Raw genomic sequence first — 26,907 nt, 5'->3', positions numbered from 1 at the left:
AAATACCAATGTTTTTAATGGGAAATCTGCTTTTCCCCTCCTTTTCCCTGTGATAGTACTAGCACTTAAATTTATATACCACTTGATAGTGCTTTACAGCCCTCTTTAAGCAATTACAGAGTCAGCATATTGCCCCCAACAATCTGGGTCCTCCTTTTTTACTGACCTTGAAGGATGGAAGGCAGATTCAACCTTGAGTCAATCAGGATCGAATTCCTCGCAGTGGACAGAGTTAGCCTGCAGTACTGCATTCTAACCACTGTGCCATCATCACCACTACTGTGATATTAAGTTATATACTGTCTGTATTCTGTTCACATTGGACTCTGTAGTACATCATCTTCTGGATTTGAAAAATTGATCTATCCATCCAGTTTTCGTTGGATAAAAATTAATAACTAGTGTGATTTCTTGTTATTAGATGTCTTAATGCACTGGGTAGCAGTTTTCAAGTTAGACATTGATCAATCCATAATACTAACAATAATGTTGCAAAAACTGACTGAATTGAGGGGAGGGAGGAGAAACCTTCCTGTTTTTTCTTACCCATTGTTTTACAATTGAATTTACAATCCTTAAGTTTTAGTGATCCAAATAAAAATATAAATAGGCCATGGTTTGGGGATTCTTTCTCAGTGTATTATTGTTTTTGTAGGTCTGTTGATGAGGGACATTACAAAGGCCCTTTTCAATTCTGTATACTGAAACAAGAAAGCTTATGAGTTTGAGGAGGTTTTTGCAGTGTTGTTTTTTACATGCATAATGTTTTATATAAACAAGTTTGGTTGTATAAGCAAAGATGGTATTTATGACATTCATTTTCTAGATATGCAACAGCAGAATATTGGAAACAGCTGTGTACAAAAAGACTTTTGGTTCTTCTAGCTCACTATATTATTTAGACCCAGATTTCAGACAAAGGCTTTTACAGTAAGCAGATCTTCTGGTGACTGACCTAAGCCTTTTTGCATAGGAAGCATGAATTTTGCTCCTGAGTTATGGTTTTTCTTGAATCACAAAAGAATACCCAAAAAAATATTGAAAGATTTGTCTTTTCCTATTCTGCAGACTTATTAGTTTTCAAGCAAAAAGTACTTCAGTGTAGGTTTCAGTTGAAAAATGAAGTAAGCAGGCTTATTATCTTATTTTTGTTCAGGTGGCACACTGTCATCAGCACAACAGACACACATCTCTAACCAGAAACTACTTCACATTATTGCCCTAAATAAGGACAGATTTCATAATCATACCAACCCAACCAATCCATTAAATACCTAGAGCCAAATGGGAAACGGTAATTGTGTGGTGAGATTTGAATTAGCCGGAATAAATTTGAGAGTAAATTGTATAAAAAAATAGAAAAGTTAATATGAAGAGCCTGGTGGAAGAAGTAATCAATATTGATTTTCATAGGATCTGCTGTAAATTGTGGATCTATGTAAGTTCCCATTTAAAGCTCTCCAAGCTATTGCTTATATGAATTTGTAATATAAAGATGATAATAAAGATAATTGTAAAGGACTGATTAAGAAAAGCATAGATGAGTGAAAAAGAGAGGTGCTTGTTCTGTATTAAGCTTAATGGGAACAACATCAGGGATTAGTTTGAGAAGTACCGTATTTTCCGGCGTATAAGGCGACCCGGCATATAAGACGACCCCCGACTTCAACGCCGAGTTGCATGCCTAGAAAGTTGTCTTATACGCCGGAAACTACCGTAATTTCGGTGTATAAGACGACTCGGCGTATAAGACGACCCCCAACTTCGGCGCTGATTTCAACGCTTTAGAAAGTCGTCTTATATGCTGGAAAGTACGGTATTAAAAAATTTGCCTGAAAGCAAACTATTATCTTATTTTAGTATCACAGTGATGTAGTAGGAACTTAAATTTTGCCTTTTAGGATTCCACATATTAGTATCTAGTTAAGTAATTTTGGCACAAAAGCGTTCCTCTTTAGTAACAGTATGCTGAAAACTGGGTGTATGATTCTGTTTGCATTGGCTTGAGTTCTGCATCTTTTTACCATCTGCTTATCAGTGTGCATTATGTGGTAGTACTTGATTTTATTTTCTTATCCCAAACCTGTTAACCTCTGAAACTTTAAAAAACCCTTAGTATAACTTCACTGTCTGCAAGATTTTGTCTTTTTCTAAGGATCCATTAATGTTAGGGTGTTAGTAGCCTTTGTGTTTGAATCTTGGATTTGTTCCACTTCTGCTAAAAGAACATAATCCCATAATGGGAATGGATAATTTATATTCTTGCTGGTGGATTTCAACTCCAATAATTCTTCACTGGACCTGCTGATTTGGCATATTGCAGTTGAAGAGACGTAAAACACAATGGTATTATAATGATGAAAATATAATTATAGCAGCATAGAATAAGACATATGCAATTAGTAGAGATAAGCAGCACACAAGATACAAAAGTCTTTCTTTCAAAAATAAGGAACTATTTATTGACTTTCAGGAGTAATTTCACATGAATCTTAGTAAATTAAGATAGTCATATCTTGATTTATATTTACCTTTAAATAGGAAGTCTTTTGTGCCAGCTGGTTGCTTGGCAAGGGCAAATGGACTTCTGTGTTCTTTAATTAATAGTTTGAAGCATTGCAGAAACTATTTTTTTTAAGGTTGTATGACACCTTAAGTAGTCAGACGTTTAAATACATGCTATGCTGCAATATGATGTGCTGAAATATTTTGGAGCCTCTATCGCAAGGTTATGAAGCATTTGTCTGCACTGAGATACTTTGAGTATTGCACTTCCTTTCCCACAGTCTTAACTTCCCATTCCACAGCTTCATAATATTTTCCTGCATGGCCTGGGGAAAGCAAAGTAAACATAGATCTTTCCTTAAGGGAATGAGAATGAAATGTGCTTCAGTGCACTTTTGTGGCTTATAGCTGGAACCTTAGGACCTTTGAAGCTGCTGGGTTTTACTTCTCCATCCCCAAGGAGGAATGTCTTCTGATTGTAATCAGACTTAAGGGTGGGAGGATAAGGTAGGGATTATCTTAATCAAAGACACTGAAGAGATGTCTGTTTTTCAGTACACTTCATATGTTTTCTTCATTTACCCAGTTTTTAAAATACAGGTAGCCTTCAATTGAGCCCAAAATTTATGTTGCTAAGTGAGAAATTTGTTAAGTAAATTTTGCCCCATTTTACGACTTTTCTTGACACATATGTTAAGTGAATCACTACAGTTGTTAAATTAGTAACACAATTGTTAAGTGGTTTCCCCATTGACTTTGCTTGTCAGAAGATTGCAAGTGGTGATCACGTAAGCATAGGATACTGCAACGATCATAAATGTGAGGTGATTGTCAAGCATCCAAATGTAAATCACGTGACCATAGGGATGCTGAAACTGTCATAAATGTGAAAAATGGCCATACGTCACTTTTTTCAGTGCCATTGTAACTTTGAATGGTCATTAAATGAACTGTTGTAAATCAAGGACTACATTATTTTAAAATTAAATGGAATTGTGAGCAGATTGATTAGCACAAATAAAGAAGGAAAACCTCTTGGTGAATCCTTTGTCTAATGCTTTCTTGAGAATTGAACAATTCTGTTATATTTTCCCTTCACTGGTGATAAGATAAGAGAACATGAGTCACTCTTGGCCTTCCTGTCACTTTACTTCCTGCAATAAAATGAAAGGCATAGGAATCACTCTGGGAACTAAGTGACCCAGTCAGCAAGGGTTACTTGGGCTGTCTTCCCTATTAGGTTTTCCAGGAAAGAGAAAGAAAAAGAATTTGCCTCTTAAGTCTTGAGTGCTATGGCTGTAATTGCAGGGACAATTCTTCTATGCCCAGTTTACTTGGTGGAAATTGCCAAAAATGTCCTTTTGATTCTTTATTACCATTTTAAAATGTTTAAAAGCATGAACTTATGTCTTTCAAATAAAATGCCTGTCTCAGCCTTCCTGATCTGAAAATAATGGCAGTGTACCTTTAAGTCAGTGGTTCTCAACCTTCATAATGCCGCAACCCTTTACTACAGTTCCTCATGTTGTGATGACCCCCCAACCATAAAATTATTTTCATTGCTATTTCATAACTGTAATTTTGCTACTGTTATGAATTGTAATGTAAATATCTGATATGCAGGGTTATTTTCATTGTTACGAATTGAACATAATTAAAGCATAGTGATTAATCACAAAAACAATATAGCAATGCTCGCTGGAGAAGCTTGCTCTTCCTTGCTCAAAAATGTTGGGAGGGAGGGAAGGGGAAGGAAGGAAGATTGAAGGGGAAAGGAAGGAGATGGAGAAGGAAGGAGATTGAAGGGGAAAGGAAGGAAGGAAGGAAGGAAGGAAGGAAGGAAGGAAGGAAGGAAGGAAGGAAGGAAGGAGAAGAGATTGAAGGGGAAGGGATGGAGATGGAGATGGAAGGAAGGAAGATTGAAGGGGAAAGGAAGGAAGGAAGGAAGGAAGATTGAAAGGGAAAGGAAGGAGATGGAAAGGGAAGGAGATTGAAGGGGGAAGGAAGGAAGGAAGGAAGGAAGGAAGGAAGGAAGGAAGGAAGGAGGGAGAGAGAGAGAGATTGAAGGGGAAAGGAGAAGGAAGGAGATTGAAAGGGGAAGGAAGGAAGGAGAGAGAGATTGAAAGGGAAGGGATGGAGATGGAAAGAAGGAAGGAAGGAAGATTGAAGGGGAAAGGAAGGAGATGGAGAAGGAAGGAGATTGAAGGGAATGAAGGTAGGGAGGAGAGAGATTGAAGGGGAAGGGATGGAGTTGGAGATGGAAGGAAGGAAGATTGAAGGGGAAAAGAAGGAGATGGAGAAGGAAGGAGATTGAAGGGGGGAGGTGCTGCCAAGGACGCACAAGCAGCTCCGCACAATTGCCCGGGCGGGGGGAGGCTCTGGCGAAGAGCCTGGTGGAGAGCCAAGCGGCGGCACATCTGGGGCCTCCAGGCCCGGCTGGCTAACCTCCGACGCACATGTGGGCATCACCGCCGCCTTGCCCTCTTCCCCGCCTCCTGGCCACTTCCAAGACATGGAGCCTGGCAAGCCAGGAAGGAGCCGCTCCTGCCCAGCAGCCCCACGTCCACACCAGGCGCCAGAGGGCTGAGGCAGCCTCTGACGGTGAGAGAGGCTGGCTGGGCGGCGCGGGGGAGGCTCCCGCACGGCGCAGAGGGCGGCCAGGGGTGGAGCGCGGCCGGGCAACCAGGAGGCATGGAGACTGGCTCGTCGCTGCAGCTCAGCTCAGCTGGCAGTGCCTCCAGCGGCGAAGCAGCCCAGCGGCAGTGCCATCAGCAGCCCAGACCCGGCTCGGACCGGACACTGAGCCAGCAGGGTGGCATCGGGGGCGCGTGCAATGGCGCTGCAGCAGCAGGATCAGGCGCTGTCAGAGGAGAAGGGTGCCCTGGAGGAGGAGGAGCCGGCGGAGGAGGAGGAGGAGGGTGGTGGTGGCGGCCGGATAGAGGAGCAGTGTTTCGGTTTCTAAGACCATCTGATATATGTGTTTTCCGATGGTCTTAGGCGACCCCTGTGAAAGTGTCGTTCGATCCCCCAAAGGGTCGCGACCCACAGGTTGAGAACTGCTGCTTTAAGTCCTTAAATTGGAGAAGTCTAACAATAGTTAGTTCAGCATCCTGTTTCTTAGAGTGGTCTAAAAAGAGATCACAAAGCCAATTGTGCTTTTCCATGCTGTGTTCCATGATTAATATTATTTCTCTTGGCTGTAGGGAAATGAAAGGCACCAAATATATGCTTTTCATCAAAATCACATCTTTTCAAAGAATTGCCTAGGAAATTACATCATCAAAATTTGAATGCGTATGTTTACTATCAATATTCAAACAGATACCTTATCTGTCTTTTGCATATTAGAGTATACTATTAAGAGTTCAGAATAATGAAGAGGTTCAAACTGATCTAAAGAAATGGACAAAATCACTAGTTTCCATAAAATTATTTTTGTTTTTCTGTAGTGGTTTAACATTCAAAGGAAACAAATTTCACTGAGGGTTCATTTTAATATGAATGTGGACTATTAAATTTTACTTTATAATAAATTATGAATTGCAAACAATAGGAAATCATTGTTGTTTTTCCAAGAAATATATTCTGGATGCCCTCATTTATAAGACATACAGGTAGTCCTCAATTTACAACTGTAACTTAGCCCAGAATTAGAGTCATAAGTTATTGGATTTGTAAGTCAAGGCATCACATGACTGGAACTGATTTTTTTCAAGGAATCTTTGCCTACTTTGCAAGAGTGGTTTCTTAAAGTTTCTTATTTGGTGGAAATGGCAAAGATTTCGGCTTTCTTGAAAGATCAATCGCAAGAGAAGTATTTTCTGGTATGGAAAAAATGGATAGATTTCATACAATATAGTTGGATATAAAAATATTACTTAGTTTTTGAATAATTTATATTTAAAATTTAAGATATTTTATAGAATTTTTTTTTAATTTTCTTTTTATTTTTCTTCTTATTTGATTTCTTCTTTTTCTGTTTCTTTTTTCCTTCCTTCTGGTATTTTATATATATATATATACATATTGTTGTTAACTATTTTATAATTTGTTTAATTAATGTATTTAGATTTGCTTATGGTTTATATGTGTCTTAAGATTTTTTTAAATTTTTTTTAATTAAGCCTGTATTCAGCTCTGGGAAGGTCGGGGGAGGGTAGGGGAGGGTTGGGAGGGTTTGGGGAAGGGAATTGTTTTGTAAAACTTAAAAATTTTCAATAAAAAAAGAAAGAAATGGACAAAATCACTAGTTTCAATAAAATTATTTTTGTTTTTCTGTAGTGGTTTAACATTCAAAGGAAACAAATTTCACTGAGGGTTCATTTTAATATGAATGCGGACTATTAAATTTTACTTTATAATAAATTATGAATTGCAAACAATAGGAAATCATTGTTGTTTTTCCAAGAAATATATTCTGGATACCCTCATTTATAAGACATACAGGTAGTCCTCAATTTACAACTGTAACTTAGCCCAGAATTAGAGTCATAAGTTATTGGATTTGTAAGTCAAGGCATCACATGACTGGAACTGATTTTTTTCAATTTTTTTCAGTAGTTGTTAAGTGAACACTGTGGTCATTAAGCAAATCAATTTTCTCCAATGGAATATTTTTGTCAGAAACTGGAAATAAATCTGGGCAACCCCCCCCTCCAAATTGTGGTCAGATGATGACAAGACACTAAAACAGCCACAAAGACAACCTGTTGCCAAGTGTCTAAAATGCAGTCACATGACTGCAGGTGTATATGTGTGTGGCTGTCGTAACTTTGAAACTGAGTTTTAAAAGCTTTTGGGGATCTGTTGTAACTTTGAACATTTGTTAAGTGACTGGTCATAAATTGAGGAGTACCTATAAATATATTTTGTAAACTCATACTTTAGTTTGAGATTTTTGGGAGTGGTAGAGCTGTATACTGAGGCCTTAATGTGTTCTTTTGAACCTAAAACATTAGCAGATGGAAGAAGATTGTGGAATGGGAAGTTAAGAAAGATTGATACTTCTGATGCTTGTCTTCAGGCTCATAGTAAACAATGTGGCTGAGGACTGATTATTGTGGAGTAGAAGAAATGTTCACCGATGACTGTCTTTATTAACACTTAACAGCCACCTTTGTGGGAGTCCACAAGATCTTGATGCTCTCGTCCAGCTCTGCTCCCTGTATGTGTGTGGAACATCATGACATACATGCAAAAAAGGTGCACCAGAATGACAGAATGCTTCCTCCATCTGCAGACACCACAGGCTGCCTTGGTTTCCAAAAAATATTGACTAAAGGCTGAACACTATACAAATATTGGCAATTCTCTTAAAAGGACAATGTTGAATTACTTTTATGTTTAATTTTACATTTTTTTTGCTTGTAATAAATATATTGAATGAAATAGATATTCTGTGAAACAATGAGCTGCAAATGATGTCATGTCTTTATTAATCTTCTAATTAATAATGCGAAGTCTAATTCTTTCTATTTTTTATTAGGGTCGACATGTCAAGACAGGTCAGTTGGCAGCTATTAAAGTCATGGATGTTACTGAGGTAAGTTTTGAATTAAGACTTTTTTTAAAGAACAATATAAGAATTGCCTTGGCTCTGAACTTCATGTTGTGAATTCTTTACTCAGTCATGTGTATAGATGTTTGGAATGGGGCCAATGTGAAATACGCACCAATCTGAGAATAAATGCATGTCCTTTTTTAGGTTGAAAAGGAAATGGATCTAATAAAGATCCCAAAGGCTTAAATGCAGAACATCTGCTATAATATCGAGCAGATTGTTGTTATAATTCAACAACGTAAAGCAGGAGTTGTAGTGGACTCAGGGGAATTTATTGTGGAGCGTTATATGAGAATAGGGAGGAATTAACGCAGCCAGAGAGACAAAAGTATACATCTGTAGTTGAACCATGATTTTTCACAGTATCGGTTAAAAGCTCTGGAAATCAGTTTTTAATTTCAGTAGTATTTTAAACATTAGAAAATATAAAGTATATTATATTTTTATATATAATATAAAGGAATGATATATCTATAGTTATCATAGACTTATATATTCATCAACTGTGTTTTGTTAATGCAGTAGTGTGTAAAATGTTTGAATTCAAACAGCTTGTTGCTTCCAAACCTATTTAGTATATCAAACTTAGCCTGAACCATCTTTGTTCAGTTGGCAGAACAGTTAAGTTAGCTAACTAGCACCTCTTAGGTAGGATCTCATGTTAATTTACTTCATAACTTTAATCCAGGCATTTATTTTAGTCCTGATGTATATATTTTTTAAAAAATGTTTGGATCTGCAAACTGGTCTATCAGAAGGGCCACTAATTTGTAAATGAACAGCTTTGTTGCTCGTTGTGAAATTCCTATATTGTGAGATGGTTAGTATTCTATATGAGAGCCATACAAAACCATACAGAGAGACTTTGTATGCACAAATTCTCCAGCACTGGAGATGGATAATCCACTAATGGGTTAACTTAATCCTCCTGCCCAATCAGATCAAGTCAGCCAAACTTGCCACGCCTGTCCTGGGCCTGTTTACCCCAGTTTTCGACTTGATCTTGCCCAGAACAGATGTGCAGGTTTGGCTCACAGGCAGGTCGATAACTATTAGTGGATTATCCGTTAGATTATTAGATTACTAACCTTTCCTTCTCTTTGAGTCCCCTGAGCAGCGTTGGGACAAAGGCTCCTCTAGAGGACCACTTCTTACTGATTCCCATTGGGATTCAGCCTTTCAAATGGAGGACTCCATTTGTGCTCAAAATTACCCCCCCACACCCTCCTCGTTTAGGAAAGGGTTTTTTTTTCCTTTTTCTTCATTCTCTCCCTCCCACCAATTCTCCTGGCGTCGATGCTTGTGGCTGCAGCTCCGATGGTCTTAAAGAGCCCGGCCTAGCTTGCGGAGGCCGCAGGGGCCTTGGATTGACTTGCCACGTTTTCGGCTGTTCCGGTGAGGATCCCAACTCTCCTCTGGTGTCAGAGCTTGCGGCTGCAGCTCCGACGGCCTTAAAGCTTGCAGAGGCTGCAGGGGCCTCAGATTGTCTCGTCACGTTTCTCGGCCGTTCCGGTCGACTGCGGACTCGATTGAACACCGACGATCAGCTGGGGAGGGCATTTTCGGCCCCGGCCCCCCGAGAAGGGTGTAACAGGCCGGGTGAGTCCTATCCGTTACGGAGCTGGAGGGGGTGATCGGCCTGAGTCGCGGCTGCCATTTTGCGACCGCGTGGTCCCTCAGCCTTGATGACTGCAAGGGAAGGAGGTGGAAAAAGACATTTCCACCTAATTTGGCAACGATTAGCTTGGTAGCGGCGTTTTCCTTCTCAGTCCCTGGGGTTTTCATTAGCCTTATTGAAGGCCTAGATTGACACAGGGGTCCCGCTGCCCACAGCTGCCATCTTGGAGGCTTTGGCCTACTACCAAGGCCGCATTCTTGCAACAGTCTTGTGCCCCATTAATGCCTCACTGAGGCTCCTTGGGCAAAGGGCCTCCCTGAGTTGTAGCAGCCAAGGTTGTCTGGAGGGGGGAATAAGTTCTCCCAGGTCATCCTTGGAGTTTCCCCTTGTGACATCTGGAATTATCCTCTTACCCTTGGCAAAGGCCCAAGAGTTCTTTATTGGGCTTTCTGGTGTCTCAAGCCCTGGTCACCTTGGGCTTGCTAATCACTACAGTAGTCCTAGCCTCTGACACTGTACTGTTGCTACCTTTTATTTTGCTGGCCTGGCAACACAGCAAGCCTCACTAGCAGGCTGCAGTCCACTTCAGGTGGAAGCAATAGCAATTGCAAGTAGAACTGGTTTTTTGGATACCACTGGTTTGGTGGCCGGAGAGTAGGGCAGCCTAATTCAGCCTTTGCCCTACACCCTTATCAGCTAATTGATCCTTTCCCAGGTGCACCCTCTCGAGCACCTGAAGATTTCATACCAGCATGGAGGATAACACGGCCTCCCAACCCAGGGTTGCCTCCCCTCCTTCCTCAGGCCGGAAAAGGCACAGATCCACTTCCCAAGAGGCCGCTGGTAGGATCGCGGCCAAGGTCAAACCCAAGGCTGCCTCTGGGGGGGAAACCTCCAAATTGGCTGAAAAACAGGCCAGCAGGAGACAGCAGGCACTGGAAAAGGAGTTTTCAAAGGCTCAAAAACAGGCCAGGGCTGAGACTGCTCAGACTGAGTCCACCTTTTTTGATCTACCTCTAGATCTTTCTTCTTCTCCTCAGGAAGACTGGGCACCGGCAGAACCTTCCACCTCTTATGGCCAAGCCGAGGAGGTACCTGAGGCACATACCTTCAGGCCTCCCTCTACCCCACGAGCCCTGCAGGCCCCGGAGGCCACCTTTACACCCACAGCTGCGGGGCTTAGGGGAGGAGCCCACCCTTACATCTGTGGACGATAGGATCCAGGCATTGGTGACTCAGGCAGTGGAGCGGGCCCTTACGGTCAGGACTCCATCGGTGCCCAGAGCGGAATCCTTGCTTTCAATTCCTCTCTCGCGTCCTGTACATCACAGTTCTTGTGACCCTCCTTCCCCCTCCCATTCTTCCTTTAGCGGGGTCTCAGTGACCCCGGACCAGGATCAGGCGCTTGATGCTTCATGGTCAGAAGAGGAGGAACCGGCTCTGGATCCACCCCCATTTGGAGGGCTATTTAATCAATCTCTCTTTCTTCCCCTGCTTCACAAGGTTAGCTCGATGGCACACAGGGGACCCAGCCGGCCCGCTGCAGTGGCTCCCACAATGGATCCAGAGGCGGACCCCATCTTCGTTGAACCGGTGGTCACCCAACATCATGTTCCATGTCCAGGCTTGTTCCTCAGCACAGTTAAGAAACAATGGGCTTCCCCGGGTACCTTCCCCCTTCCAGGTGGTAATGATAAGAAGTTGTTTAGCGTGGCCTCAGAATTAGATAAGGCGTTGAATGTTCCCACGGTGGATGAGCCCCTGTCTCACCTGTTCTTCCCCTCCACTATTTCAGGGGATATGGCAAAGGCCTTAAAATCTGAGGAACACAGAGTGGAAATGACCTTTAGAAGGTCACATCAGGCGGCAATGTTGTCCATCAGGGCGTCCACCTCAGCCTCCTTCTTCAGTAGATCCGCCCTCATCTGGCTTCGTCAGCTACAGGCCAGGATCCCCTTGGACGATGTCCGCATACATCAGGACCTGAGAAAGTTAGTGGCCGCGATGGAATACGCTTCCAATGCGACTTTGCATGCAGCTCGATTTTCTTCCAGATCCTTGGCGTCCAACGTGACAACCGGCCGCATGCTATGGCTAAGATACTGGCAGGCAGACACCAAATCCAAGTGGTGTCTGGCAGCAGCCCCTTACCAGGGCGGCAAATCATTTGGGGATGCCTTAGCCCCATTCCTGTCAGAGAACAAGGATAAAAAGAAGATCTTAGCCCATATTACTAAGCGGTCCGACAGGCATTCTACCCCTTACAATCGTAGATAGATCTTTCGGTCTGCCACTACTTCACCAACCACAAAACCTTCTCAGCCCTTCACTCCCAGGCAGCACCGTCCGGCTGACAGACCAGCCCCACGGCCCAGGCAGCAATTCCAGTCCAAACGGCCCTTTCAAGGCGGGGGTCGTCCCTTCCGCAGGAAGTGACCCCCCCAGTGGATCCTCCCATAGGGGGAAGGCTTTCCCTCTTCGTCACTCAGTGGGAGGTCACCACCAGAGACACCTGGGTCTTGGACACCATTTGCCACAGCCTGTCTCTGGAATTCATTTCCAGTCCACCAAGACAGTTCATTTCTTGCCCCCAATCAAAGAAGGAGAGGTCCAAGGAGAGGTCTCATGCAGGAGGCCATCCGTCACTTATTAGACATCAGAGCCATAGAACCAATACCTATGGCCCAACGGGGGCGTGGATTCTACTCCATCCTCTTTGTAATCCCCAAGGCCTCAGGAGGATGGAGGGCAATCTTAGATCTAAAACGCCTGAAGCTTTATTTGGCATACCGAAGGTTCAAAATGCAGACACTTTAGTCCATACTAGGCAGCATCCGGAAGGGGGACTTTCTCAGTTCAGTGGACCTCACAGAGGCATATCTCCACATTCCCATCATCCCCGGCCATCGCCAGTTTCTCAGATTCAGCTACATGGGACATCATTACCAGTACAGGGCACTTCCATTCGGCCTGTCTTCGACTCCAAGGGTCTTTTCTAAGGTCCTGGCGGTTCTTGCGGCACACCTGAGATTGATGCCGCTTCGGGTGCAATGCTACCTGGATGACATCTTAATACAGTCGTCCTCCCCGCAGGGGGCTCTGACAGAACTGAGACTGGTGATCGGAGTCCTACAGAGTCACGGCTTTTCGGTTAATTTCAAGAAAAGTCAGACAGTCCCATCGACCAGATTGCTCCACCTAGGAGCCATCATAGACACGGTAGAGTGTCAGGTTTATCTGTCCCAGGAACACAGGGACAGTATACGGGACCTGGTTCTCAAGGTCTGCAGAGAAATACTCTGCTTCCGGTCTTTCCCAGCTCCTGGGAAAGATGATATCATGTATCTCGATTGTTCCCTACACTCGCGGTCCCTTCAGTGGTGTCTGCTCCCTTATCAGAAGCAGGGAACAAGCACTTCCATCCGAGAGGTAAGGATTCCACCACACACCTTACGTTCCCTCAGATGGTGGCTCTCTCCAGCCATGAACAGACGGTCTCTTTTCAAGGAGCCCAGTCGGCTCACGGTCACGACGGACGCCAGCCTGTTTGGCTGGGGAGCACACTATCAGTCTCAATGGGCCCAAGGACGGTGGTCTCGGTCAGACCTGAGACACAGCATCAACTGGCTGGAACTCAGGGCCATACATCTTGCTCTTCGCCACTTTCGCCACAGCCTAGTGAAACAACATGTGCTCGTCCTTATGGACAGTGTGGTGGCGAAGGCCCATGTGAACAGGCAGGGGGGCACCGGTCCCGGGCGCTCCTGTCCGAGGCCCAGCAGCTGGGCTTCTGGGCAGAGACCAACCTCGCCTCGCTCAGGGCGGACCACATCTCGGGGGAGGCAAACAAGAGGGCAGACTTCCTGAGCAGGTCAACCGTGGACCACTCGGAATGGTGTCTACACCCGAGTCTATTCAGGGAAATCACCCACAGATTTGGCTTTCCCATCATAGATCAGTTTGCCTCCAGGACAAACGCGCAACTCCTGCGGTTCCTTTCACGATTTCCAGTTCAGAGGGCAGAGGGAGTAGATGCCCTTTGGGTCCCATGGCCGGACGGCTTACTCTATGCCTTTCCCCCCTTCCCCTCCTCCCAGCGGTCATCCGCAAGCTTCTGCAGGAGAGGGCAGAGGTTCTCCTGGTAGCCCCTTTCTGGCTGCGGAGACCTTGGCTCACCGACCCCGTCGGTCTTTCCCAATTGCGCCCTTGGAAAATCCCTCCAGACAGGGTATCACTGATCCAGGGGGACCTGACTCACCCGGACCCTCAATGGCACTTGAACGCCGGATCCTCACCCAGGAGTCCTGTTCAACAGGGGTCATTGATGTAATTCAGGCATCTTGTAGACCAGCTACTAACTGCATCTACGATGCCACGTGGCAGAACTTTTGCTGGTGGTGTTCCACTCATCAACTACCTTTATCGGGATTGACCATCCCAAACATTCTAGACTATTTACTGGAGGGACTGAATAAGGGATTGGCACCTAATACCTTGCATAGACAGGTGGCAGCCCTTTCTACCTTGCTCTCTTGCGACACTGTTAGCTCTCTGGGACAGCACCCCTTGATCTGTTCTTTCCTCAAGGGAGCTACTAATACCAAGCTGCTCGTGATCCACAGTATCCCTCGTGGGAATTACCTAGGGTCCTTCAGGCTCTTACCAGGGCTCCCTTTGAACCCCTCAGTTCGTGCGACATGAGGTCCTTATCCCTTAAGATCGCCTTCTTGGTAGCTATTACTTCGGCCCAGCGTATTTCTGAGATGGCGGCTCTCTCAGTCAGGGAGGATCGAGTGTGTCTTTCACCAGGATCGTGTCACCCTTCGCTTAGACTCCACCTTTGTTCCCAAAGTTAATTCTCTTTTTCATAGGACCCAGGACATCATCCTTCCTGATTTCTGCCCCAATCCGTCCCATGATCTGCAACGTCAATGGCATTCTCTGGACATCCGACGGGCTCTTCGTTATTACATTAAACGGACGGCCACCTTCTGTAACTGAGGCTCTTTTTGTCTCCTTCCTTCAAGGGTCGGAAGGTCTCGGCCTTCACGATCAGTCGTTGGATAAGAGCTTGCATTGCGGGGGCATACAAGTCCAATTCCTTGCCGATTCCACCCCGTGTAACGGCCCACTATACGCACAGTGCGGCCACCTCGGCGGCCTGGGCCACGCAGGCTTCCATTGAGGAAGTATGTAAGGCAGCCTACGGCACTATAAACTGGACAGGTACACATCCGCCAAGGCATCCTTTGGCAGGAGGGTCCTCCAACAGGTGGTGCCCCTTGGCACGGTTCCAAACGTGCCCGCTTCCCTCCCGTAAGGACAGTGGGCTTTGGTATGTCCCTTTAGTGGATTATCCATCTCCAGTGCTGGAGAAGGGGCATTGTCTTACCTGAACGCCGTTTCTCAGCATGGAGATGGATAATCCACACCCACCCAATTAGGTCCTTAGGCCTAGGGTTTGTTCTGTGAGCCAACACGTCATGCTGTCAGTCAGTAGCTCCGTCCTTGTCGAAAACTGGGGCAAACAGGCCCAGGACAGGCGTGGCAAGTTTGGCTGACTGGATCTGATTGGGCAGGAGGATTAAGTTAACCCATTAGTGGAATATCCATCTCCGTGCTGAGAAACGTGTTCAGGTAAGACAACGCCCCTTTTATTTAAACTCTGCAGTAATGCACTTGAAAAAGAAACATCATTAAAAGAAACTGAAAGGGTCAAGGTATTGATTTGTAAATAAATAGTTTGCGAACAAAAATCTAAAAATAAAATAACTCTTATGTTGAGCTATGTTATTATAAGATTTTTAATTAGTGTTGCCTTGAAGATTATGGAAGGAGCATTTTGATAAGAAAATTCCTAATTTCCTTCAGGGAAAGAGATACGATGATTTTACCTAGACTTGTATTAGTGGGCTAACTAGCAGGAAAAGATCTTAATCTTACAATAATGTATTCTAATATTCTGGCTTAAGTATGATTGCATTCAACTATTTCTTTTCTCTAATAGGAATTTTTGTTCTTCCATGCACAAAAGGGAAAATCTTAATTAAAAAATGCTAATACATATACATACTACCAAAATAAAATATAAATCTCAAAGATAACAGTAGAAAACTGGAAGATTTTGTGATTTTTAAAATGTTTTATAACATATCTTTCTTCAAAAATCCAGGAACAGTTGTAATCATTACAATTGTACAATACATGAAATATTTTGTGTTATTTTGTTCAATCTTTCAATAGTAGTTGAGGGGCTTTATAACTAAATTAATGTCTTTTGGGGAAAAATACTTCCTGTAGGTCAGCTTTTAAATCTTCAAAAACCCAACATAGTTAAGATACAAATTATTCATGGTGATTAATCATTAAGCTGACTTGACTCTGTTATGAAGAAATAATTTATATTTGCATAAGATATAAATATGAACTTTATGTCATCAAGTCTGTAAAAGACCATGAGTGATATCTGTCACACAAGTGAGTTGTATTATAATGAATTTAAGGGCATTATGATAATAATACTTTCCTTCCCAAATTTATATTTGAAAGTTAATATAGTGCTTTTTTGTGCTTTTGAAATTTGTAAAGCTCATTTTATGACGGACTCAGTGGAACTGAATCTGTTTGAAATTTCTAGTGATATTTGTCAGCTGTGTGCCAATAACATTGTGATTTTGTTTTATAACTTTATCATCCTTAAGACAATATTTCTGATTCAGAAATATAGTCCTGTTTTATTTTCCTTGTAATAGCATAAATGCATTTAGAAATTTTAGAAATATTGTTACAGTTCTCATTATCATAGCATATAAATATTTACTACATGGGCGGTGCATGGAGAAATGAACAACGCTGGATTAAAGAAAGTTTGCCACTTACTAAAAAAGTTTGGAAAACATGTTTATTGAATAAATGTGTATTTTGACTAATAAATAGCTCCATAATATCTGCACAATGACTTAAAATATTTGTTAAAGAACAGCTTTCAATATACCTAGTCAGCAAGTCCAATTGAACTCTGAGAGTGTCAGCCAAACACATCTGGAGTTGGAAAATGTTCTTAGGGATGTGTATCTGTATGTAAAAAATGGAGGCGTAATGCCAAGAGCTTTGTAATGTGATCCTGCAATAATGAGAGAGGCTAAGTTATGCCTAGTATTGTTGTCTAAGTTTCCTTTCTTTTGTTTCTAATCTAGTAAGTACTTCTAAGTAAATAATCACCGAATGCTATAATTGCTTAATTGAAAAGGAAACACTGAATTATTTTCATTAACATGCTGTTTCTTGTCCTAGTCTTCTTCTTATTCAGTCAGTTGTCCTAAAGTGAGCTTTGTTTAGCTGAAACCATCAAGAAAGCACATCATATTATTTTATCTGTGGATAATGCTGACATCTGATATATTGCATGAACCATTTTTAGTCTTTTTGCCACCCCCTCCATATTGTATTAATTTTGTTGTAATTTTATGTTCTATGATCATTTTGGCTGAATAGGCTTATATTTAATTATATTAGGTTAATGTTACTTTAAATGAAGGATATTTTTTCAGTGTATAAATTGGGAATACTTATATCTGAACCTAATAATTTCTGTTTCTTACTGAGAATTAGAATTAGAACTTTTTATTTATTATTATTAAAGATTCATACAATGGCAAGTAAATGAAATTATGTAGGCTGTATAGTGTGTATTGTATTGCACACTGCATATTTATTCATAAAACTGGAAAGACTGAATGAATTAATCAGTTACAGGTGCAGTTGTTGAGGCAATCACATGGTATTTCAGTGCATTGTTACATGACCATGACTTGCAACTTCCCGCCATCTTGTCAATTAACTTCATTTGTCAGAAGCTGGCTGTGAAGGTCACAAATGTTGATCATATGACCCTGTGACACTATAATTATCATAAATATGTGCTGGTTACCAAGCACCTGAACTGTGACCGTGGGACACTGAAGGCTGCAAGTTCAAGTCTGGCTGTAAATCTCTTTTTTTCAGCATTGTCTTAACTTTGAACAGTTGCTGAACAAACAGTTGTTAAGCTAGGGCTACTTGTATTTCTAACACATAAATATTAATTTGTGTATTTTTTGCCTAGTAGAGAAGATGACAATTTTAATATTCATTATAATATTACAAAATGTTTGATTGAAAATATAAACCTCAGGTCACCCTTTTAATCTACCGTTCTATGTTTATGTATATCAATTGTTGCTAAATATAAATCAAATCTTTTTTATCTATGATAATAAGGTTTTAGATATTCATGGTTTTGGAAAATGGGTTTGGGACATGTATAAAGTTTATTTTTTTCAAGGTTTCATCTAGAATTTTCATACTTCTTGATGTTAGTCTGGAACAGACATAGCTGTATGCATGTATAACATAAAACCATAAACATATAGCATAAAACAGGACGCAGCATGTCTAAACACAGAGTTTGTTAAAATAATCATATGTATAGCAAATAATATTATATATTAAAAATCCTTCTGAAGGTCATTTATGAAAAACTGCATAACTACCCGGTCTCAGTGACTGTGATCCTTGAATAAAGTTTCAAATGCTGATCTTAAGGTTTAAGTAGGTACAAACTTACTATAGGCAAAACACATTCCTTTGGATTGTCTCCACCCTTTTTTAGTGGCAGATGAATTCAAACAACCTTATTTATCTTAAATATTTAATTAAAATTATCAACTACTTCAATTTTCCATATACATTAAAAATAGGAGCATTATTGTAAATAGGTATTTCAGTAAGAGTGCTGTAAAGTCATGGCATCTTGACCATTTGGCTAGCATCAAGTATAGGGTAAGAATAATGTTTATTCTTTGCACAGAGTTATGGTAGGGATGGAGAGAGGTCCATTTTTCAATCCTAAATAAAAACCCTCTTCTTCAAATAAAATCACTCTACTTACTGTTAATTTCTTATATTTTGGATTCTAATTAGCACAATTACATATTGTGTGGGGATTGGCATCTTTTAAATTAGGTCCAAGATATATGTAATAGCACAAGATAAACAACATGTAGAAAGCTGTAACCTTAACTATAATGCTCTTGCTGTATTCAGCTCATTAATCTTGAAATTGTCATAATGCTTTGAATGAATACTTAATACTTATTGCTCTTGAATGATGAAGTTCATAGAGCTACATTTTGCAAGCTGTAACCTCAGCTGAAATCCCTTAATCTCTCTCAGCTGCTGCAGTCTGTTCTGAATGTCCTTACAGATGAAAAGAAGTCTTTGATAGTTTTCTGTCAAGGTCCAAAGGATGCTGAATCAGGGCAGCATCTAGCCGTTAATGGACAACTATGGATCACAGCAGTAGTGATATAGTTACTCTTTGTAAGTCCACTCTGGAAATGTATTTATATAACTTCCTTCCATGTCCTTCTAAGAGTCCTTTGTTTTCAGAAGTAAAGCTAAGCTTATGAACTAAGTTCATAGTACTAAATTTGCTTAATGGAGATGGAAGCGGACAATTTAACACTGGAATAAATGAAAAAGATATTTTCTCTTGATACTTTGCATTAATTATTTAATTTCATCTTAATTATTTTAAACTAAATACATCTGTTCTCAGGCATTGATCATACCAAAACATTTTGATAATTTTCCAATTAACCTTTACAGCTTTCTAAAATGTAGTTGCTCCTGATGCTTAGGGTAAGTGATGTAGATTAATAAAATAACTGAATAGAAAGGTAAAATAGACATGATGACATTTTAGGATGTTATTCTATCCTTCATTCTCCTCACTGGCAACTGTGCATGTTCTCTGTATATTTAAGAGGAGAAGGAAATTTCTGTTGACTGTCAGATTTAAACTATTCTTTGGTCCTTTAGTCCTGCATTCACAGTTGTGTTTGTTTTGAGCCAAGATGTCTTGGAACATTGTGATTGAAATGGCAAGATGTAGAATTTTCCCTGTCCTTTAAATAAGTCCAACACTTTGCTTTTATGTAGAAGCTGTAGCCATGGCAACCAATGCATGGAAACACAAAAAGGCTACTTTTAGAATTTTAAGCTGTCACCTCTTTCCAATAATTTTCTTGAATGAGCGTTGTGTATCTTAACTCATGCTCTTCATTACTCCTAAGGAAATGTAGAAATTAACAACTTTAAAGACTTTATGAATGTGATTTTCTCTTTAAAAGGTGATTATTCCGAGTTTTAAATTTGTAATAAAAAATCAGTTTAGGAAGAAAGATGGACATACTTATCTCGTTTTACAGAAAGTGTTCTTGCAATGACTGAGGCAAATAACTTTTTAGATGCAGACGACTTTGCTTAGCCTTTGGGTGGAACAGCACTGCAGAATAAGCATAGATTGGGCAAAAAAATCATGAGAAAACTTCTTATGTACTTTATACAGTGAGGGAAAAAAATTATTCGATCCCCTGCTGATTTTGTACGTTGCCCACTGGCAAAGAAACAATCGGTCTATAATTTTAATGGTAGGTTTATTTTAATAGTGAGAGACAGAACAACAAAAAAAATCGAGAAAAATGCATTTTAAAAAAGTTATAAATTGATTTGTATTTTAATGAGTGAAATAAGTATTTGACCCCTTCGCAAACATGACTTAGTGCTTGGTGGCAAAACCCTTGTTGGCAATCACAGAAGTCAGATGTTTGTAGTTGGCCACCAGGTTTGCACACACCTCAGGAGAGATTTTGTCCCACTCTTCTTTGCAGATCCTCTCCAAGCCATTAAGGTTTCAAGGCTGATATTTGGCAGCTTGAACCTTCAGCTCCCTCCACAGATTTTCTATGGGATTAACATCTGGAGACTGGCTAGGCCACTCCAGGACCTTAATGTGCTTCTTCCTGAGCCACTCCTTTGTTACCTTGGCCATATGTTTTAGGTCATTGCCATGCTGGAATACCCATCCATGACCCATTTTCAATGCCCTGGCCGAGGGAAGGAGGTTCTCACCCAAGATTTGACAGTACATAGTCCCGTCCATCATCCCTTTGATGCGGTGAAATTATTCTGGCCCCTTAGCAGAAAAACACCCTCAAAGCATAATATTTCCACCTCCATGTTTGATGTTGGGGATGGTGTTCTTGGGGTCATAGCCAGCATTCCTCCTCCTCCAAACACAGCGAGTTGAGTTGATGCCAAAGAGGTCAATTTTGATCTCATCTGACCTGAATCATTCAGATGTTCATTGGCAAACTTCAAACAGGCCTGTACATGTGGTTTCTTGAGCAGGGGGACCTTGCAGGTGCTGGAGGATTTCAGTCCTTCACGGCGTAGTGTGTTACCAATTGTTTTTTTGATGACTATGGTCCCAGCTGCCTTGAGATCACTGACAAGATCTGAGCTGATTCCTCACAGTTCTCACGATCATTGAAAATCCACAAGGTGAGATCTTGCATGGAGCCCCAGACCGAGGGAGATTGACAGTTATTTTGTGTTTCTTCCATTTGCGAATAATTGCACCAATTGTTGTCACCTTCTTACCAAGCTGTTTGGTGATAGTCTTTAGCCCATTCCAGCCTTATGTAGATCTACAATCTTGTCTCTGACATCCTTGGACAACTCTTTGGTCTTGGCCATGGTAGAGAGTTTGAAATCTGATTGATTGTTTCTGTGGACAGGTGTCTTTTATACAGGTAACAAGCTTAGATTAGGAGCATTCACTTTAAGAGAGTGCTCGTAATCTCAGCTTGTTATCTGTATAAAAGACACCTTGGAGCCAGAAATCTTGCTGATCGATAGAGGATCAGATACTTACTTCACTCATTAAAATGCAAATCAATTTATAACTTTTTTGAAATCCATTAAAATTATAGACTGATCATTTCTTTGTCAGTGGGCAAATGTACAAAATTAGAAGGGGATCAAATAATTTTTCCCTCACTGTACTTTTCCCGTTTTGTCACATTAAAATTTGCATCTGTCTTGCATGCTCTGGTGTAGAATATCATTTACATAGTACATAGTATTTTATATCTCTTCTTTAGTATTCATTGTGTGGTATTCATTATTAATATTTGTATTAATATATTCCAGCATACCTTGCTCTTGTCTTTTGTGGTAAAGGCCTTATGCAGAATTAAAAAAGACATTGAACCAATATTAATTTATTAGGATTCTTTGTTATCAATTGCTGTTGGAAAAGACTCCTGAAAATATCCTGGTCAGCCAAGAAAATAAACTAATGGATCATCAAAAGGATCATCCGGAATTCTCACTCAAGGCACAAATAACCAAACTCAAATTATCCTACTTCAGGCACATTATGTGAAGATTTAGCATTGAATGTGAAAGAAAAGAAAATAACAACTAGGAGCAAGATAGATGAGCTCATCTACAGAGATGATGAATGTGTTGTTGGAAGACACGAAATATCAGGTCAGGGACAGATTGCCATGGAGAAACTATAGGTGATTTCTGAGTTGACACTGATTTGGTGACAAAATCCACTTTGAAACTCTTTGTGGAAGGAAATAAAAAAGTATCAGGAGGATATACATATAGATTTTTAATCTCCAACTGTAGCAGCCCCAATAGTATGATCCCACCAATTCTTTGTGGTTGAAATCTTGGCATTGTAAGATAATATAGGGCAGGCATGTCAAACTCGTGACGTCATATGACATCGCGTAACGTATCGCGACATTTTTCCCATTGCTAGCAATGCGGTGGGCATGGTTTCAGTATGATGCATCCAGCCCATGGGCGAGCAGTTTGACATACTTGATATAGGGTAAACAAGTTGCAAATATAGGAATTTAATTTATTGGAATCTGGCTCAGACATGAAATAACCATGTCTCCTAGATGCTAGAATCAAAGTACTTGTGTACTATTGCAAGCAATGAAATGGGAATACAGGTGACTTGAGCAACTGTGATACAACTGAATAGATGCAGTGAATCCTATTGAAACTAGTATGGGCACCATTATAAAATCCATGGCAATAAAAGAAAAGAAAGGACATTGATTTTCTACTTAATTGCTTCTGTTAAAACTGCCCAAAGGAATTCTTCAGAGCTGATCCAGGCTCCAGATTTCAAATAGTAAAGTCAGCCTTCTTACTCCAACTAGGCTTGTGAGATTTTGCAAATATAATTGCTTGAAAGCAAATATAACTCTTATTTCTGTTCATGCAACTATCTGCCTGTTAGCGCCATTTCTAAGTTAACTTATAAAGTGTCTAAACATTCTGTCCTGCCAGTGATTATTTAGATCATTAATATTTTTCTTTTCTTAATCAAATGCCTTGCTAACTTGGATTTGGATTCAGTTTTTTCATGAAGGCAGACTTGGCTTGTCTAATTGATCAACTAGATAAGAAAGAGACAGGGAAAGTGAAATACTGGTGATAGTCCTGGTTTTTCCTGTCTCTGGGCTCAAGCTGAAAGTGATACTAAGAGATATATGCTTGTCCCATCACAAACTGTCCTTAAGGATGAATGGTGTCATGCAATGTTTTATCTTCAGTGTTATCTGAAATCTATATGAAGTTGCTGTCAAGACTTACAGTTGCCTTGGGATATAGTTGTCATTAACAGGCTGATGATGCTCAGTACTAATACTTATTGCTCTACTAATACTTTAGTACTCTTGAATGCATGTGGGTCAATATAAAAGGGGGGGGGGAAATGACATTGCCATAGGTGTATACTATAGGCCAGGGCTTTTCAACCTTTTCACCCATTGTACCACTTTTAGGATATGGCAACATCCGAGTACTACCAGTCACCTAGCAAGCTGTCAAAAACTTGATGACCAAAAAAAAAAAAAGGAAAAAAGTGATGAAGTACAGGTAGTCCTCGACTTACAACAGTTCGCTTAGTGACTGTTCGAAGTTAAAGTGGCCCCCCAAATCAACAGCTGAACAAGACATCTGCCTGCCTGCCCGGCGGTGGTGATCTTCTTCCTGTCTGAGGTTTTCATTGTTGTGAGCATTTCTGTTGCGGATTGGCAGCGGGGGTGGGGTGGGGAGGTGTTTGGTTTTTATTCCCCCCATCTGCTGGGTGGTTGCAGCAGGTTTTGGTCACTTCACATGTGACCGTCATAAATATGAATCAGTTGCCAAGCATCTGAATGTAAATCACAAGAGCCTGGAGATGCTGCAACATTCCAGCTGAGCGATGCTTCTTCTGGGCTCAGCAGAAGTGCCAGGATCAGTGCTGCTTTCCAGCTGATTGGTGCTTCTTCAGGGCTCAGCAGAAGCATCAGGATCAGCGCCGAGCTCCATCTGGAGCCTGGCGCTGATCCTGGCACTTCCATTGAGTCCTGACAGCCCTGAACAAGCGCCAATCAGCTGGAAAGCGGCATTGATCCTTGCGCTTCTGCTCAGCCCTGACAGCCCTGCAGCTCCATTCATCTCTCGCTCAGGCTTGTGCGGTGCTGCCACTGGTTCAGCTCATTCCCCTCCCCCGCTACCACTTTTCTAGGATGGTCGCGTATCTCCTGCCAAGTGCCAATGTACCACAGGTGGTACCCATACCACTGGTTTAAAAGCCCTGCTATAGGCCACCCAACCAACAGAGGAAATAGATGAACTTTTTGCTAGTCAGCTAACTAAGTTATGTAGGAAGCACATCACAATAGTAATGGGGGGTATCCTGACATCAACTGGGAGACAAACTCTGCACCAAGTGGAAGATCAAACAGATTCCTGACAAACCTAGCAGACAACTTTGTCTCCCAAAAAGTAGAGAAGGGAAATAGGGGATTAGCTATTTTGGATCTAATTCTCACTAACAGAGATGAAATGATAGAAGGTGTTGAAGCCAGAGGACCCTTGGGAGGAAGTGATCATGCAATATTGGAATTCAACATTATGGAAGCACAAGCAATAGAACACAGTCGAACTAGAGTCTTGGACTTCAAGAGAGCTGATTTCGATAAACTTAGAGAGGGTTTGGGAAGGATTCCATCGATGAGAATCCTCCACGGGAAAACAATTCAAGATGCTTAGGAAATTTTGAAAAGTGAGATAATAAAAGCCCAGTCTAGCTCAATACCAACAAAGAGGAAATAACAGCTCTCAAAAGAAACCAGCATGGCTGCACAAAGAACTCTCTGATAAATTGAAAGATAAAAAGGACAAGTGGAAAGTGGAAAGAGGGATACATAACTAAGTCAGAATATCAACAAATAGCCCGAGCCTGCAAAGATGAAGTGAGGAAAGCTAAGGTTCAAAATGAACTAAGGCTTGCAACCAAAGTCAAAAATAACAAAAAAAGCTTCTTTCAACATGTAAAAAAGTGAAGGAAGCGATTGCTCCATTAGTGGTGAAAGTGGCAAGAAGGTGACAAGCAACAGGGAGAAAGCAGAATTATTTAATTCATTTTTCACATCTGTCTTTACACAAAGGGAAAAAGCAGACCAACCTATCAAAAATAGTGCCATAAAAAAACAGAATTAGAAGTTAGGCAAGAAAATAGTAAGTGAGCACCTGTCCAGCCTAGACGAGTTCAAATCACCAAGACCAGATGGATTACATCCCAAGGTTCTCAAGGAACTAGCAGATGTGATCTCAGAACCACTGAACTATATTTTTCAAAGATCCTGGAGCACTGGGGAATTACCAGAGGACTGGAAAAGAGCTGCTGTAGTTCCCATCTTCAAAAAAGGGGAAAAAATGGATCCAGGAAATTACAGGCCTATCAGCCTGACCTCAATACCTGGGAAGATTCTGGAAAAGATAATCAAACAACGAATCAGCAAATACCTACAGGCAAACCAAGTCATTACTAAAAGCCAACACGGGTTTATCAAAAACAGATCATGCCAGACAAACCTTATTGCATTCTTTGACCAAGTGACAAAATTAGTGGGCCAGAGGAATGCTGTGGATATAATTTACTTGGTTCAAAGTAAAGGCATTTCAGTAAGGCATTTGACAAAGTAGATCACAACCTACTACTTGATAAGATAGAAAAATGCGGGTTAGACAGCATCACCACCAGATGGATCCGTAGCTGGCTGACTGGCCGTACTCAGCGTGTGGTCCTCAATGGAACCACATCTACATGGAGGGAAATGTGTAGTGGGGTGCTCCAGGGCTCTGTTCTGGGCCCAGTGCTCTTCAACACCTTCATCAATGATTTGGACGAGGGGATAGATGGGGAACTCATCAAATTTACAGATGATAGCAAGCTGGCAGGAATAGCCAACACTCCAGAAGATAGGCTTAGGATACAGGAGGATCGGGACAGACTTGAACACTGGGCGCTATCTAACAAAATGAAATTCAATGGTGAAAAAAGTAAGATTCTACATTTAGGCAAGAAAAACCAAATGTATAGGTACAGTATAGGGGGTACCTTGCTCAATAGTAGTAACTGTGAGAAAGATCTCGGAGTCCTAGTGGACAATCATTTAAATATGAGCCAGCAGTGTGCTGCAGCTGCCAAAAAAGCCAACAAGTGCTAGGCTGCATTAACAGAGGGATAGAATCAAGATCACGTGAAGTGTTAATACCACTTTACAATGCCTTGGTAAGGCCACACTTGGAATACTGCATCCAGTTTTGGTCACCACGATGTAAAAAAGATGTTGAGATTCTAGAAAGAGTACAGAGAAGAGCAACAAAGATGATTAGGGGACTGGAGGTTAAAACATATAAGGAAAGGTTGATGGAATTAGGTATGTCTAGTTTAATGAACAGAAGGACAAGGGGGGACATGATAGCAGTGTTCCAATATCTCAGAGGCTGCCATAGAGAAGAGGGAGTCAAGCTATTTTCCAAAGCACCTGAAGGCAGGACAAGAAGCAAAGGATGGAAACTAATCAAGGAGAGAAGCAACCTAGAACTAAGGAGAAACTTCCTGACAGTTAGAACAATTAACCAGTGGAACAACCTGCCTCCAGAAGCTGTGAATGTTCCAACACTGGAAGTTTTTAAGAAGAAACTGGACAGCCATTTGTCCGAAATGGTATAGGGTTACCTGCCTGAGTAGGGGGTTGGACTTGATGACCTCCAAGGTTCCTTCCAACTTTTTATTGTTGTTGTTGTACACCTTTGTTTATATGTCTCCAGATTCCCAATAGCTGAATTCAGGCAAGATAGAACTCTTAACCAGTTCTGGAAATGGATTGGAGAATTCAGAAAAATGCCTGTTCTATAGGGATTATTCTTCCTTTTAAGGAATGAGTTAATAGTCCAGGAATTCCTCATCATCCACCACTAACATTGGTTGAGTAGCATATCAGATAAGAGGTGAGAAGAGTTGTTTATCTGT

The 26,907-nt window shown here is 41.3% G+C and overlaps 1 protein-coding gene across 13 annotated transcripts in view; it reads left to right on the top strand.

Annotated features, from left to right (window-relative positions):
* MAP4K4 (mitogen-activated protein kinase kinase kinase kinase 4) overlaps positions 1-26,907 on the top strand; it is a 243,155-nt gene that overhangs the window by 109,330 nt on the left and 106,918 nt on the right. For all 13 annotated transcript variants that reach the window (XM_039355760.1, XM_039355770.1, XM_039355763.1 and 10 more), the window contains exon 3: positions 7,991-8,047. In XM_039355760.1, coding sequence (XP_039211694.1) covers positions 7,991-8,047 — 57 coding nt within the window. The remainder of the gene's footprint in view (positions 1-7,990; positions 8,048-26,907) is intronic.

Source organism: Crotalus tigris, unplaced genomic scaffold (genome assembly GCF_016545835.1).
Source record: "Crotalus tigris isolate CLP2741 ecotype Arizona unplaced genomic scaffold, ASM1654583v1 scf7180000018759.1681925, whole genome shotgun sequence".
Classification (NCBI taxonomy): Eukaryota; Metazoa; Chordata; class Lepidosauria; order Squamata; family Viperidae; genus Crotalus; species Crotalus tigris.
Note: the sequence above shows the minus strand (reverse complement) of the source record. Positions and strands in the feature narration are given on the sequence as shown.